General features: G+C 41.1%; 1 protein-coding gene and 1 long non-coding RNA gene across 3 annotated transcripts in view; both read left to right on the plus strand.

Annotated features, from left to right (window-relative positions):
- Nucleotides 1-15,389, plus strand: part of LOC147333163 (uncharacterized) — a 71,042-nt gene that overhangs the window by 37,844 nt on the left and 17,809 nt on the right. The window lies entirely within an intron of this gene.
- nog1 (noggin 1) lies at nt 3,303-4,830 on the plus strand. Its single transcript, XM_086290751.1, has one exon. It carries the CDS (start codon nt 3,769-3,771, stop codon nt 4,441-4,443), a length of 675 nt encoding a protein of 224 aa, XP_086146877.1. The 5' UTR covers nt 3,303-3,768; the 3' UTR covers nt 4,444-4,830.

The following is a 15,389-nucleotide window of genomic DNA, read 5'->3' on the forward strand; positions in this document are numbered from 1 at the left end:
ACTCAGCACTTTGTTCAGAGTTTTGTTTTAACGACTTTGTTCGCACGCAGAGTTTTCTGTCTGTGAAAACTTTATTGAGGACTGGAGTGAACACACTCTCACCAGCCTTCAACCTGTGGGAAAAATTAGCTAAATGCTAATTGGGTAATTATACCGCTTGTTTAAATCCACAGATGTTTCACAGCGTGAGCGCATTCTCCACAGCCTGAAGATGATTCATTTGAATAACGTGTTGTTTGATTTGGATAATGATATTCTCGGTTGTAGAGTCAATAATTCCACCTCGTGTCAAACTGTGATTGTTAACGAATATCCTCTTATTTTATTAACAGACTAAAATGAAATTTTCACCGTGGATTTTTTTTAAAGACACTCTGTTAAGCTGAACGTCGCGACAAAAATGTTATCAGGCTGCTGAACGGCAGCTATCAGCCACTATCTCTTCCATCAGGCACAGGGCTGAACTGGTCTGAATGTGGGTTTTAACACTGCTGTGAATAGCCGGGTAACTCGAGCTGTAAAATTCTTTAATGGAACATTAATAGTGTGGCATGAAAAAATGCAGTGTGCCATCAGACTGATGATCAGTGGTCTGAAGGAGCAATTAATTTAAATTAAGCTCACAGCAGGAGTGATTATGGCAACTAGGTGCTGTTGGATTGCAGAGGAATGGAAAAAGTGCTAAACAAACAAGCAATTTGCACACCTCCCAAGTGCCAGAGCAAACAGAATAGCACCCACTCCGTGTCTGTGTGTATTCAGCTTGGCAATGCAGCCTCAATCAGCACAAGGTGTGAAACAACGTGCTGAGGGAGATAAAGTGTGTGAAAGGTGCTTTGTGTTGTCTGTGTGACACTGTAAGCTTTACCTGAAGACAGGACGAGGAGCCTCGAACGCCCGCTTGCCTGGCTGATATTTTTCCAAAGTAGACTTTTCCAAATATGTCAGATTTTTTTTCTGCTCTGCTTTTGCAGGGATGAAAGCTGAATCTTAATCTTCAAGTCCCTTCTGTTGTGTTTCTACCCGAGCATGACTTTTCTTGGTAGCACTGCTGAATGTGGCTGCCAGAACACAGAAGTCTGCTTTTCCTCACTAAATGAGAAATCAGCAGGGAATGGTACAGTGACCTGTGATCAGCTCAAACGTGGAGATTCATTTTTAATGTAAATCCTTAAGCGCAGGTTTAAAAGTCAAGGACCAGACCCTGCATTTAAAAAAAAAAAAAAATACAGGTAATTAGATGGGCCAGTTTATTAGCCGGGGAGGAAAAAGTGTTTGGTTAACTTAGAGATAGAAAAAAAGTCAGTTAAGCAGGCGTCTGTCTCATGTAGGCTGACTTTATAAGGAGGAATAATTCACTATCAAAATGTCCCTGTGGTAAAACAGTAGGAAGGGATTAGAAGAAACCAAAACAACTCTGCGTTAAATGAGCCTGGCAATCCACATGACACTTAATGAGAACCATATTTGCACTTCACTCGAGCGGCCCCATTACAAACAGAATATTCCAGTGTGTGTCAAATATTATTCCTTAAAAGAATGAACATGTCAATTCCAATTTAACATTTCCCTAAGTATGTAAAAAAGTATTGCGAGTGAGTTTGAACGCATCGCTTTAATTCTCCAAAAGAAAATGTGCAATTGAGCATTTCTATTTTCTATTTTTTATTAGACTGCACGTTAAATTCTGCGATTTCTTGATATCTGATGCTTGGTGCTGTTTGCATGCGTGCAGAGTTTAGTCTGCACTGTCCCGCATGTGAATGCGCTGGATTGAGCAGATCTGTCAAGTGTGTTTAGGAGCGATGGTTTATGATACGTGCTGGTCAGATGAAAAATATAAGGGGTGACATTTTCCAGACTTTTCACCATCATTTGACCATAAACTAAATGAGTCGTGTGCTCAAGTGCTTGTGTGAATTAGCTCATTCAAATTGAAACAGAGATGCATTTATCTTAAGCGGATGGTTTATGGCTGATGTAGCAGCTGGCTAAGTTCTTCCATTAAATTATTTTTCAAAGAATGATTCTCTGAGCATGAGTTTAGACAGGTTCACAAATTGTGATACTTTCCATGGCTGCCGCTTAGCGAGCGTTGTTTATTTGGGAGCTAATTTGGCTGGCTTTATTGAGAGGCTCGCTGTGGCGCTGGTACAGGCAGAAATATTGTCCCACTTGAGCTGGACACATGCAGTAAATACACTGCAAAAAGTGTAGTTAACAGGCCATTTCATCTGATATTCAGGCTGTAAATCACGCTTTTCTTCAAGCAAGCAAAAGGTTGAGCTGGATTTGATGTGATTTTGTTTGTTTCCTGTGCAGTGTGTTTCATACAATCTGTCATTCAACTGAATGTGTGTGTATATTTTTTTTCCTGCGATTTAAGATTGTTAAAATAATCTTGACAGCATTTTGCCAGTCCGTCATCAGATATGTGCACACATCACTATTAAACTTAAGGTGGTCTTTCTTATTCGCACGAGTCCATCAGATGGAAATATTCAAGACATTTTCATAAAATCATCATTTTATTGTTGAATTTGTGTGTTCCAATATGTTTGCACAGCAACAAGTCTTTAATGAATAGCCACAGTGTTGCTTATTGTAAATTTATTAGGAACTGAGAAGTCTAACATTTGGTTTGAGGTTCGGTTCATTTAAGCTGTGCCAGTAAGTGTATTACACGCCCTAAATAAAACAAATCATTCTGACGGCACATAACCGGCTTTTTTTTTAATTGTTATTGTCATTAATATTGATTGGCTAAAACTCGCACTAGGTGAAAACAGATCAGAGTTTTGGGATCCTATAATATGCATTTCTAATGGTGGAATCTAAATTTTCTTTGTGTGTCCTGAAACTTTACAGTGTGAAATATTTTATATTTCTAATCCAGCCAGCAGTGTAAAAAAAATAGTGTTCACATCCTCCAGCTAAATAAATGTTGATGTAGTTTGTTACATTTGACTGATTTTTGATGCATTAACATGTATGTATGTCTGTATTACTTGCTGTTACAAATTAAAGTTGATGTAATAAATGACATGTCAAAATGCTTTGTATTATATTTTTTCTTTCTTTGTATTACTGCTGTTAATAAGCAATACAAATATAGCTTTTAACTTCATGGTGTAAATAATAAACATTAACAAAACTGTTTGTGTAATAAAACTTTCTCTGAGGTGTTTAAGTAAAGTTGTCGTTACTAGTTTGTATTTTTTCATGAGGTGTTCTGGGAGCCTGCTGCAGAGGCTCGCAGCAGAAGGATTCACCAGATGACCAACACCCCTGATGAATGAAAGCCTGGTTTAAGAAAGTCTGGAAAACCGACAGGGGGCGTCTCCTCTCCCTCCGTCCCCCGCCTCCCCCTCCGGCACCCTCCTCCAGTGTGGTGGAAGAAGGAGGTATTGGGGATCTCCTCCTAGACAACAAACCCACATTCAAAGAGGGGCACACGAATTACATCACGCTCCGTGCGGAGGATATAACGGAGGTTGCGAGTTACGCTCAGCGCTTTTCTGCAGAGGACACAAGTGGAGCATCATGCCGAGCAGAGGCGCGCGAAGCTCGAGGACGCATGATCTGATCTTTGCCTTTAGAAGTCGTTTCCACTAATGCTTCGTGGAACAATCTTTTATTTCTATCGCGGATTTTTATCATGGGAATCTGAATATTAAGGGACTCTAGAGGCCCACGTTTGGATACGGCTCACGCGTAATTGCGCACAAGTGGACAATAAGCAGCTCCGTGTGCGTGAGGATCTCATCGATGAACATGGATCAGTCTCACCAGTGTATTGCCATGTATCTGCTGGTGCTGTCTCTCGGACTTGTGATGGATAGAGGGATTTGTCAGCACTACTACCTTCTCCGTCCCATCCCGAGTGACAGTCTGCCGCTGGTGGAATTAAAAGAGGACCCGGATCCTGTCTTTGACCCCAAGGAGCGAGATCTTAACGAGACTGAATTAAAGAGCATCCTGGGAGACTTTGACACTCGTTTTTTGTCCGTGTTACAGCCCACGGAGGACAAATTCACCGGGAACGATGAGCTCGACGACTTCGAGATCCAAAAGCCGGGGGGAGTACTCCCGAAAGAAATCCGAGCGGTGGATTTTGACATCCAGTTCGGCAAGAAGCACAAGCCCAGCAAGAAACTGAAGCGGCGCCTGCAGCAGTGGCTGTGGGCCTACTCATTCTGCCCGGTCGTGTACACCTGGACCGACCTGGGGAACAGATTCTGGCCGCGGTTTGTGCGAGTGGGCAGCTGCCTGAGCAAACGGTCTTGTTCTGTTCCGGAGGGGATGGTGTGCAAACCTGCGAACTCTACCCACCTGACGATACTGAGATGGAGATGCGTGCAGAGGAAGGGGGGGCTAAAGTGCGCCTGGATACCGGTGCAGTACCCGATCATTACAGACTGCAAATGCTCCTGTTCGAGTTAAAACACAAGACTCTGAAGATAAATTATAAGCTCAGTATTTTTTTTTTTCCAAATCTCTTTCACGTGCACTACCGAGTGTAGGAATGTATTTTCTGTATATGCGGTGCCACGCAGTTATATAACTCCATGTACAAAATCAGTATTATTTGTAACCAGAGTCTACTTTATTTGTGGAGAATATTGGTTATATATTTTGTATTTATGGAGCGATAGAGCCACGTAAGGACTTGCTGTTTTCAAAACGCGGACGCAGCGAATCGACCTCAGAGTTAAACGTGGATTATTGATACAGTTTTGTGTCAGTGACTTGTTGTTATCCTGTAAATTTAAGGAAATGTGCTATTTATTCTTTATATTCGTACAATAAAACGACACTGAAATGATTTAAACATGATTTTCCTTTACTTCTTATCACTTTTATACCCAATCTGAGCGATTACACATTAAGTCACCTGCCACATTACGCACAGCCTGTAGTTCCCACGCTAAAACCATTTTACGCATCGTGTTCTTATTACAGTTATGGTGGCTGGCCTTCCCTGTCTTACAGCTTATTTCATAACAGTACATAATTATAGAACCAGACGGAGATTTGGCTATAAAACTACTCATTATTGGGGGGAAACGTTTCTCATGGTATCATATTGGTCTTATCAGTAGTCAATTATCACTTTCTGATTTATATACAACAGGTCACTGGTTCTCTTCAGTTAGCCAGAACTATCTTATCAGTGCTAAGGCTGTCAGTCACACATCGGGTCCTTTACAAGCTGATTATAGAAGAAGTCTCACATGTCTCACTTTCTTTCATCTGCACAAGCCCTCCTCCTCATTTTCAGCCCAGCAGGAGATTTGCTGGAGAATCAGAGGCTGATACTACATGACTGTTAATAAGCTGACACCATTAAAATCTGGATAAAGTATTTTCTTCATAGTGCAGTTTGTTCATTAAAGGTCTGATGTCTCCTGGGTAAATACTGAGCGTGCAAAAGAGCTAAACATACAAAAAAGCTCAACTTTCTTTACAGTTAGGAAAGAGATTACAGTCAGTAAATATGCACAGAAACAATCTGATTAAAAATTAAGATTAAACACAATGATGGGGAATATTTTCCTGTAGATGATGGGAAGCGCTCAATTTGAGCATAATTTTGCAGCCTTGCACACATTCAGTTGCAAATATCAACGTGAGTCATTATAAACATGCTCAATTTATTTAAATCAGGGAAGAACGTGGCATAAAATATTGCATTACAGTCTTGCGTTCATTAGCTTTATATTGCATAGGTATATAAGGCAGTAGTGATGACAGGTTACGTGCTTTACTCAAAAATGAAAATACTTTTTAGGCAATAGATGAATGATGTGAAGAATCACGGTATAATTCAAAGATTGCATATACTTGTCATTACTTCATAACACTTCCAATACATAATTTCAATCTAAGGCTTTACTCGACATTGTGGTACTGCAGTTTTACTGTAAATGACAGAGCTGGGTTTTCTTCCCTTTGCTGTGTAACACACAGTAATGCATCTTCTTACAAACATAGTGATTTTATCCCAGTCGCTCTGAATCAGTAAAGGCATCTGTGTGTGAACTTTGTGTGAATTATTTTGAATTTAGTGGGAAAAGACTTATACAGTTTACAGCTGTATTAAATAATCTGTATATTCTGTAATGGCCTATCAAAACATAATGGGCCTTTTCAAAGCTACACGGTGTTAGATTTTAACAGCATTGCATTAAAAAGAAATATTGTGGCGGTCTTGTTCATTGTTATTCAAGCTGACATCTTTATATCTTTTTTTTTTTAACTTTGGCACCGCCGCTAAAATCCAAGGGATGCTCTGTGTGTTTGATCACAGCTGTAGGGTTTATAATATGAATAGTTTTAATGTAGCGTTTCTAATCGTTTTGTGGAGCTGCTTCAGTCTCACACTGACTGAGACAACCCCCCCACCCCTCAGTTGTTCCAGAGCCTCAGTCGGGTAGACAGTGGGGCACCAGAAAGCCTGTGTTTTGTTTTAGTTGTGTTTAGTCGGTAATGATGCTCCTTAGCCTCAGAGCCAGCTCTGCACATATGCATGCAGCAGACAAATCCCTGCACTTGTCACCGGATGGTAACCTAAGGCCAAAAATTTGTACGACGCATCTTCAATAAAGTCGTCGTGTAGCCTTTGATGTATGTGTGTGTATGCTGGATCTCAGGCGGTTGCCGCTGATCTGTTATTTCCACTATACTGTTTGTCCTCTTGTGTAAAGTTGGCAATAGTCGGGATTCACAGATGACAAGCTCTGTGCATACCCAGCTATTTCAGGTTTTATGCATCATAGTCTGAAGATTTAGATGCGACTGCCTCAGTAAATATAAATCCGATCATTTCTAATATGTTCAAACCCATTTTCTCTATTTTTGCTCTTTTGAAACAGGTGCCCAAGTATCTCTGTGTTTTTAGCAAACTGTCGACATTTCTTTTCTGATTGTTTTTACAAACCTCTCCTTAGAGAACCTTTCCTCATGTTTCTTATCAAATGAGAAACACAAGTTATTAGTTGTACTTTCCTCTTCTTCAATTTCAACCTCTCTTTCCTTGGGTTTTTCCTGCCGTAGCGCAGGCAAAGTGCTGACGCCGGTCAGATGATTTGTGTGTGGAGTAATACGTGCTGACAGAGCGCTCGGTGCCTGCAAATACCAGCTGAAGACTGGAGGATGCAGGGCTGCTAATGCCCTTCGTCACTTCTGAGCCGGTTCCCAGCTCTTTGCGTCTCTCTCCTCAGCCTCGCAGATCTCTCATGTATGAGATACCCGGCAACACATTGCTTTTAGCCACCAGCGATCCATTAAGTTAATGATCTCTTTGGGTAGAGGCTCGCTTTACTGCTTTTCTACTCCCTCCTCCCCCCTTTTAACCTAATCAACCTTTTTTATTTCTATGCAGATATTCTGAAGCCAAAACCTTGTTGCTGATTAAATTCTCCTACAGGCTTCAGATATTTTCCTGATCAAAGCAAACTTCTCCTTGTTGGTTTTGCCAACAATATCAAACACGACTCATTCATTTTTCATTACAGATGATAAAAATTACTTTTGATAACTCTGACTGGCTCATTAATAGGCCAAAGGTAGCCTCTGTGGCACCATCATTACGAGTACAATAACAAGCCGAATGTGCCAGCTTAGTTTGCTCCACAGTCTTGACTTTTACAATGTTTATTCAGTGGGAATGACAAATTTCAAATAATGCCGTTAAACAGTTGAACACATGAAAGGATGTGCCGTAATGATCAGGTTTGTAAGCTTCGAATACACATTTACTGCTGTACATGGGCCACAACTCTATAATAAAATGATACACAAAGCTTTCTGCTTTGATGAAAGCCAAAAAATACCTTTTGATCTTCTTAATGATAGTAGCTCAGAGAAAGTTTTGACTGGTAACGGAAAGTGCTCTGTTAAAAGGCACATTTGACATAAGATATGGCCTTTAAACTTTAAGATGTGTTTTATATTTCAAAAGCTTAATTTGGCAAACATAATGAACCGCAGCCCTCGTTAATCCACCCGTTTCAGTGTGTGCATACTTTTTAGTTTTGATCTGAAGCCATGACACTCTTATTTTGCACTGCATGCTATAGTAGATCAACTTATAGATAACAGAGTAACCCTTAACGGTGCCTAACACAAATTAAAAGACGTTAACAATTAAAACACCTGGAGAATTGACAAGTGACGCTTTAGTACTTGTCAAAGATGAAGATAGCCGACATGATGTCAGCCACCGGTTTGTGGAACAGACTGGAGCCTGTAGGAAAAACAGGGCGAGCTAATATAGTTAAAGTTAGCATGTTTAAGAGATCCGCAGCTAGACGCCTAGTCAGATATCACTCATTGATTTGGACTGCATATGTTGAAGATTCAGAATTGGCAATTTGGACAACCCCATGTGGGGTTTTTGAAGCCCAAAGTAAGCATATTCTATCAAGAGGGCAGCGTGCTAAAATGTCAGCTAATGTTAGCTAACTTGGTTAGCAAGCTACACCCACAAACTGTACTGGTGCATCACACCAATGCTAGATGCCTCTGTAAAGCACGCTGTGATTTCTTTAGTGCCTTAAAAATAAGTTAGATATATAAATGTAACTCCTTTAAAAGCACTTTAGTTTTCTCAGAGATCTTATTTTCTTGAGTATAAGGTGCTTGCTCAGGTGCTAAGTTGAGCAAGCACCTGATTCAAGGGTGAAATGAGTCCATCTGTTGATGAACAGCAGTTTAAATCTCTGTATAAAGCTACTAAGTGGGTCTTGAGTTGAATGTCTAAAAGTTTCAAAATGTGAAAGGTTTGCTTAAATTTTTTTAATGGATGGTTTAAAATGTGTCAAATTTATCTGACATGCTTTCATTTGGAGTTCATTCATAATTCTCTATCTTTAGCGACTGTAGGGATTTGTCTGCGTGCGTCTGTCACTGTGGGCAAATCTAAAGACATGTAAATGGGTTTCACTGACTCGCTGTCCAGATGTCCAGCCGTGGCTGCAGCAGAGCCCTCTGGGAAACGTCGCCGAATGAAGGCAGGTGTTCGCTCCCAGTGGAACAGGGAACATCTGTTTGTGTTGTTCACACACATGTTGCTCAGTTAAAGCCTCATTTTGTTCCTGCATTATTTTGTTAGAAAGCTTTTCCCTCCTGTTGAATATCGGCTGCAAAACCAGCGCTCTTAGTCTGAATAGGAACACGCGTAACCAAGGGTGTAATTTCCAGGGGGTTAGGGGGGTTATGACCCCCCCCAATAAAATCATGAATTATCTTGCATAAATAGGCTGTTGATTTTCTTTACTCATTTCAGTTATTACCAGCAAAGTAGTTTCATGTTTAATCATCTGGGAATTTACCCAGATTTATTTATTTAGACAGAGATCTTGACCCCCCCCCCCCAATGTTCAGCACAGAGTTACGCCGATGCGCATAACGCTTAACCCATTAACAATGTGCACACTTGTGTAGACTACAGTGTGTCTGTGTGTTTCTGTGCTGTGCTCACAGTGATGATACTTCTCGTCCTAACTGATAATCAAGCTGTATGGACAGTTTGAGTATTTTTAAAATGGTAATTCCATCTTCTCCTGACTCATAAACACAGTCTGTAAATTTTACCAGTACTGCATTAATACTTTCATAATTCCTAGCGCCAGCTCCTGTTATTGGAATTGTTTCAGTTCCAACTTATCTGGGATTTGGGTGGAAAAAGCGGTTTAAGGGTTCTGAAACACCCGTAAACACCAAGCTGAGTCAGCCATTGGGCTTTGTTTGGAGTTTTTATTTATGGAGATGGTTTGTTGTTTAACTCATTAGCTTATCAGCATGAAACTGTCAAAGCTATTTACTAAGAATTTTTCTCAATTATATCATTGTTTTGGCACTGACGTTTATGGAATTATGTTGTTGGTTGAACATTGATACAATTAATGGAAAATTGTACTCAACAGATGGTTAACTAGTGGTTTTTTTTTTTTTTGCCTCATAGATACCATCCACTTCCAATTAGATCACTCAAAACATCAGTTTCATGAGCAAACATTAGGAGCGGGCGCACTTTCGCTGAGCCTGCAGAGCGCAAATCATTAGCAAATGAGCCCGAGTGTACTCCTTTGAACGTCTTTCACCTACAACTGTTCAGTGTCAAAATTTGAGGTTTGGCATTTGGCAGTTTTTATCACTCAAGCTTTAACTTCTTGTAATTTCATGCTCTGCAATAAAGACTGATCACAAAAGTCCAGAAATGTTCCTTCGTGGCCTGACGATGAGCCAGGTCTTATGGATTTTTGTTGGTTTCTGGAATAAACTAAATGTCAGTGATTGAGAAAATTATTTCAACCAGGCTACTTTTGTCTTTTATCTTTTGCTAAATGTTACTTCTGAGATGAAATGGCATAAATCAGTGTACAGAGTATATGAGAAACTGGTGTGCTCTGGGCAGACACGGCCTGTCAAAGGTTTGATTTGTCTGGTAAAAGATGCTGTTTGGCGCTCTGCCTGGTTCGCTGCGCTCTCCCACACATCGCATAATTGGAAGCCTTTGAAATCTCCTCGCTGCTGCTGCTGCTGGTCCTCGTCCTGGTCACGATGTTCAAGCTGAGATGCGTACCATGGCCAATGTTAATTTTTCCGGCATTTTTGTCTGCTGTAAATTTCACCAGGTTGATGATTTGTGGGGGCGAGGAGGGGGCGATCCCGCTGTTTGATGTCCAGAGCTCGTTAATCCAAACCTCATCTGGTATGCAAGGTCAGGCCGTACTTTGATGTACACGGGGGCAGTTCTGCCAAGCCCAGAGAGCCGAGAGGGCACTGTTCATTTACAAAAAAAAAAAAAAATCAGGAGACATAGCAGCCTTGACACATCTTGGCTTTTGTCCATCAACTACTGTGAAGACGAGGTCTAGCTTGATGAAGAGGCCTCTTAAGCCTCCTGCAGCTAGGAGAGCACGCACGAACATTTCCTGAGAAACTGATTCAATACCAGTCGTTTTCCAAACTCACGGGTAATTGGAGGAATGTGTGAAAGTTTCATGTTTTCCTCGGGGAGCCACCAGCGCGGTTTAGAAAGAAAGCACCATGACGATGCAGAATATATAAACCCAATATTGGCATGTGCTGTCATACTGCTTCCATGCGTTTCCTTTTAAAGATTCGCCATATATTCCTATTAAAGCAGCTTTCACCCCTGAGCTGCTTGACAATAAAACAAACAATAATTGGTTTATTTTGGGATTTTGATTTGTAACCGCTTCAAATCCTTTGCCATTTTTGGCTTGCGGTCCTTTGAAACAGAGAAGAATGAGTGGAAGCGGTGTGTTTGTTATGTAAAATTAAGCAACAACGGCCCCTACTTTGCACCCAGCGCAGGAATTCACTGCAATTAACTCTTGAGCGTCGCATGTAAATACGAAGGGGTTCGGGGCTCCGCAGGCAGGCCGGCGCTCTTCACACACTGGATCCTGGGCCTTTGTTCTTCCAGGGCTTTGGCCGGCCGCCACACTGCCTCACTTGGCAGCACCTAACTATAATTTTCTCACAATGCCTGGCGTGTGAGCCGTCCATCATTCCTCTCTCTGTGTCTCCCAAAGCTCCCCCGGCCCACTGGCACCTCTTAAGCCTCCAGCATTTTCAGGTTTACCCACTCCTGAGCGCATGCCAAGTCTTTTCTATCATCCCGTCATCTTGCACAACCAAACAAGCTGCCTAAGGATATTTATTAATTCACTCTTCACACTTGGCTATGCTTTGATCAGATGGTAAGTATCTTGCCATCTGATCAAAGTATCACTCCTGTATCGCTCCTGGAGGTGTTTTGATATTCTCAGATGTTCTGTGGGATCGCTGCAAATTGTTTCCAGGTCCAGCTCTGTTCAGTTCACCGACAGTAACTTTAGAAAGTAATAACAAGAGTGCTGCTCTGTACATGTTTTCCTCTTGTTCCTTAAATACCTTTTAGATGTTCACTTGATTCTGAGAAGGCAGCATGATATCGGGGTTTAGAAAGAAATCCTCAGGTGCAAAGGAAGTGGCCACAGCATGGACAGAACCAAGCACGGGTATGGCACTTTAAGCTCAGATTTTAGATTTTGTAATTTGATTACTGCGGTGTTGCTCCGAGCGTGTGATTTTTATCTATTTAATTTCTTATCTGAGGTTTGACAGCATTCAATATCATCAAGCTAAAGTTGAAGCAATGCATAATATTCACTCTCTCACTTGTACCATCATGACATAAATGCGATGTAAATATTAGGAGTGCAACGATACTCGTATCATATTGAACCGTTCGATACAGTGCTTTCGGTTCGGTACGCATATGTATCGAACAATACAAAATTTGTAATTTATTTTATCAACTTTCCTTCTGACGATGCTGTCTGTGTTGAGCGCTCAGTGGATCTGCGCTCGACAGTGCAGCCTAGGCGGAATAGTCGAACACAGATTCACTGAGCACATGGCAAGCTAGCGAGACAGAAGCTAAGCTCTGGTTGCAACATGACAAGTTGAACCTCCCCCACTCTCATTCAGATCTGGTGTTTGGAACTATTTTGGTTTTCATGTGACGTATGACCCTGAAGGTAAGCGCGTCATGGACTAAAGTAAAACAGTATGTTGGATGTGCCATGCAATGCTCAATTACATGGGTGGGAACTAGTGTGTTAGCGCAGTTAGCTTGTTAACGTGTTGACGCTGTCCAGCCCCACGCACGGGGCGATCAGGGGTAGCTCGTTAACGGAGATTTGCCGTGTTGTGGCGTTAACGTCATTTCAACAAGATTAACCTGAAAGCACTAGTGGGAACACAACGAATATGACTGCACATTTACGCCGACATCATCCTAGTGCAAAGACAAGTGGAAGCAGACAAAAACAACAAGCACGCATGCTACAAACTTTACCCGAGTCATTTAGACAGCCGTTAGCACAGGATTCTCCTTATGGGGACCTGATATGTTTAATATGCTGCTGAGAATATAGCCCAGAAGAAGCGCATAGTATAGCTTTTATTTTGGAAAGAGCCATTTCTCTGTAATAAACTCTCTTCTCCAAAGATGAGTGATTTCTCCATCAGATAGATTTATTATTTTATCCCTTTGTTGTTTCAGCAACACGGAAATTTAAAAACTGTACTTTTGAGTTAAAATATATATTTATAATTTTAATAAATGACAAATTAAAAAGGCATGAACATTTTTTTTGTATCGAAAAAATATCGAACCGTGACACCAAAGTATCGAACCGAACCGTGAATTTTGTGTATTGTTGCAACCCTAGTAAATATATAAATACACAACTTTTTTTTAAAGTGCAGTGTTTGAATTAAACCCAACATCTAAGACTGAAAAATAGAGTTAATGCAGAGTGCCAAAAGTTGCAGTTCCTCTTGTGGCCACTTGAGGCTGGCTCCAAAAACAATTTCTTCCCCATAGACTGCTACATTATAATGGCGAAATAAACACGCCTGTTGTTTTTAGCCTTACTGGGTAGTTTTCCTCTTCATAACTTTTTATAATGGCTGATTTTTTGTTTTCTATAGCAGCGGTCCCCAACCCCCGGGCCATGGACCGGTACCGGTCCGTGAGTCGTTTGGTACCGGGCCGCGAGAGTTGGGGCTTGAGTGTGAAAGTCATGGTTTTCAGGGTTTTTATCATTAACTCGGTTTCCCTGGGTCTTTTCCCGTGTTGTAGTTGTGTGCGTTACCATAGCGACCAGAGAGCATCAAGGGGTAGAGAGGAGGATGTTACTCTCAATGTTGTTGGCACATTTCAGGAGGACGCTGCTAATAAAGTTACATAATTACACAGTGAATTTGCGTTTATTATTATATTTACAAAATACCACAGTTTTTGTCTTGGTTGTGTCATTTTAATTTGTTGTATTTATCCGCGACGCCTTAAAGGCCGGTCTGTGAAAATATTGTCTGACATTAAACTGGTCCGTGGCGCAAAAAAATATAGCTTATTCAGTGTTGCTGTTTTGTTTGGGTGTCCTGACGCAGGAAGTTGTAGCTGATTTGTGTCTACTTGGTCTCACCTGGACTAATTGGAGTTGCTGAGTAGTACGACTTGGCTGTGTGATACAGATAATATTCTATACACTAATTAAACCACCAACTGTTTTTCATTGGTGAGAGTCAAGGCAAAAATCCTGAAAACAATGGTAGTAAGAAAGAAACAGAGTGTTGTATATTATAGACTTTTGGAAGGTCAGATATTATTATGAGTTCATTATAAAGAATTCTTTAAAAAGCCACCAAAGATTGAATAATGAGAATAAAGCTGAAAGCTTCCAGTCTTGTTGTATTTGTTTTGTAACTGGAATCGCGTCTTTATGTGTTTATCCTTGGTCAGAGGTTTTGGTTCAGGACTTTCCACAGTACTTCAGGATCTTGGCAGCCATGTGGGCACTGCAACCGTGATGTGTGCTTTGGGGATTTGGGTCGAAGTGTAGCAATCCAGCGATCTGGATTGTGTGGCTTTTCTCTCTTTTCAGTAGGTGTTGAACTCTGCATGGACACACCGAGTGTTCAAAGATGTTCGGCTCAGTTATACGGGAATTTGCAATGCTCGGTTTGAGGGATATTGTGAAGCGTCACTGCAGGTAAACAGTCTGTGTGCTGGCAGAAACAGATACAAGCAGATTGTGCAAAGGTCTGCCAGGAGTGCCGCTCTGCCGGGATGCATGTTGTGCGAGGAAATGAAGTTTGTGAAAGTCTTTTCTAAACTTTGGCTTAGCTGCTGAGACTGGAGTAGCAGTTGTGGTGTTTCCCTGTGGGTATAAGCGAGTACTCAGTGTGGCAACCTCCCGGTTAAATAAACTGCAAATAACTTGTATTTTCTCGAAGAAGAGAAGAAGATAAAAGAAGAATAAAAACTTGAGTTTGCAGATATTACGATTTTATCAAATGGTGGAACATAAACCTCCACAGAACCTACAGATTTACTTCTGTTTCAGTTCATTACATAATCAACAGAACCTGAAGTTCAGCATTAAAGGTTATTGGGAGCGAAAGCCCTCCAGCACCAGAGACTGAGACCGAGCCAACCGTGGCGTCTCCATCCTCATGATGGAGCACCGCCAATAGCACGCCTGTGGGTTTCTGATATGATTGCATTCTGTCAAGGTGCTGCACAGGCATGTCACATAAATACTCAAGATTTCATGGGCATGATGACTTGAGGCGTGAGCTCAGATATTTTAGCAAATGTGTCAGCTGGTAAATATACACATGGTGTGCATGGCACTTAATCATACGGAAAACCTCACTGACAAGTATCTCATCACGGTACATAAATTTAGTTTGAAAGGCATTTTAAGTTTTTGTTTTGTTGAAATACTTCCAGTGAGCAACTCCTCCTATAACCACAAATTGTCATTTTTGCATTTCTGCTCGTGGACAAATGAACAAAC

This window comes from Aulonocara sp. 'chitande type north' Nkhata Bay, linkage group LG4 (assembly GCF_057382095.1).
Source record: "Aulonocara sp. 'chitande type north' Nkhata Bay isolate Kocher_YH1m ecotype deep benthic linkage group LG4, A_spYH_male_GT1.1, whole genome shotgun sequence".
Lineage (NCBI taxonomy): Eukaryota > Metazoa > Chordata > Actinopteri > Cichliformes > Cichlidae > Aulonocara > Aulonocara sp. 'chitande type north' Nkhata Bay.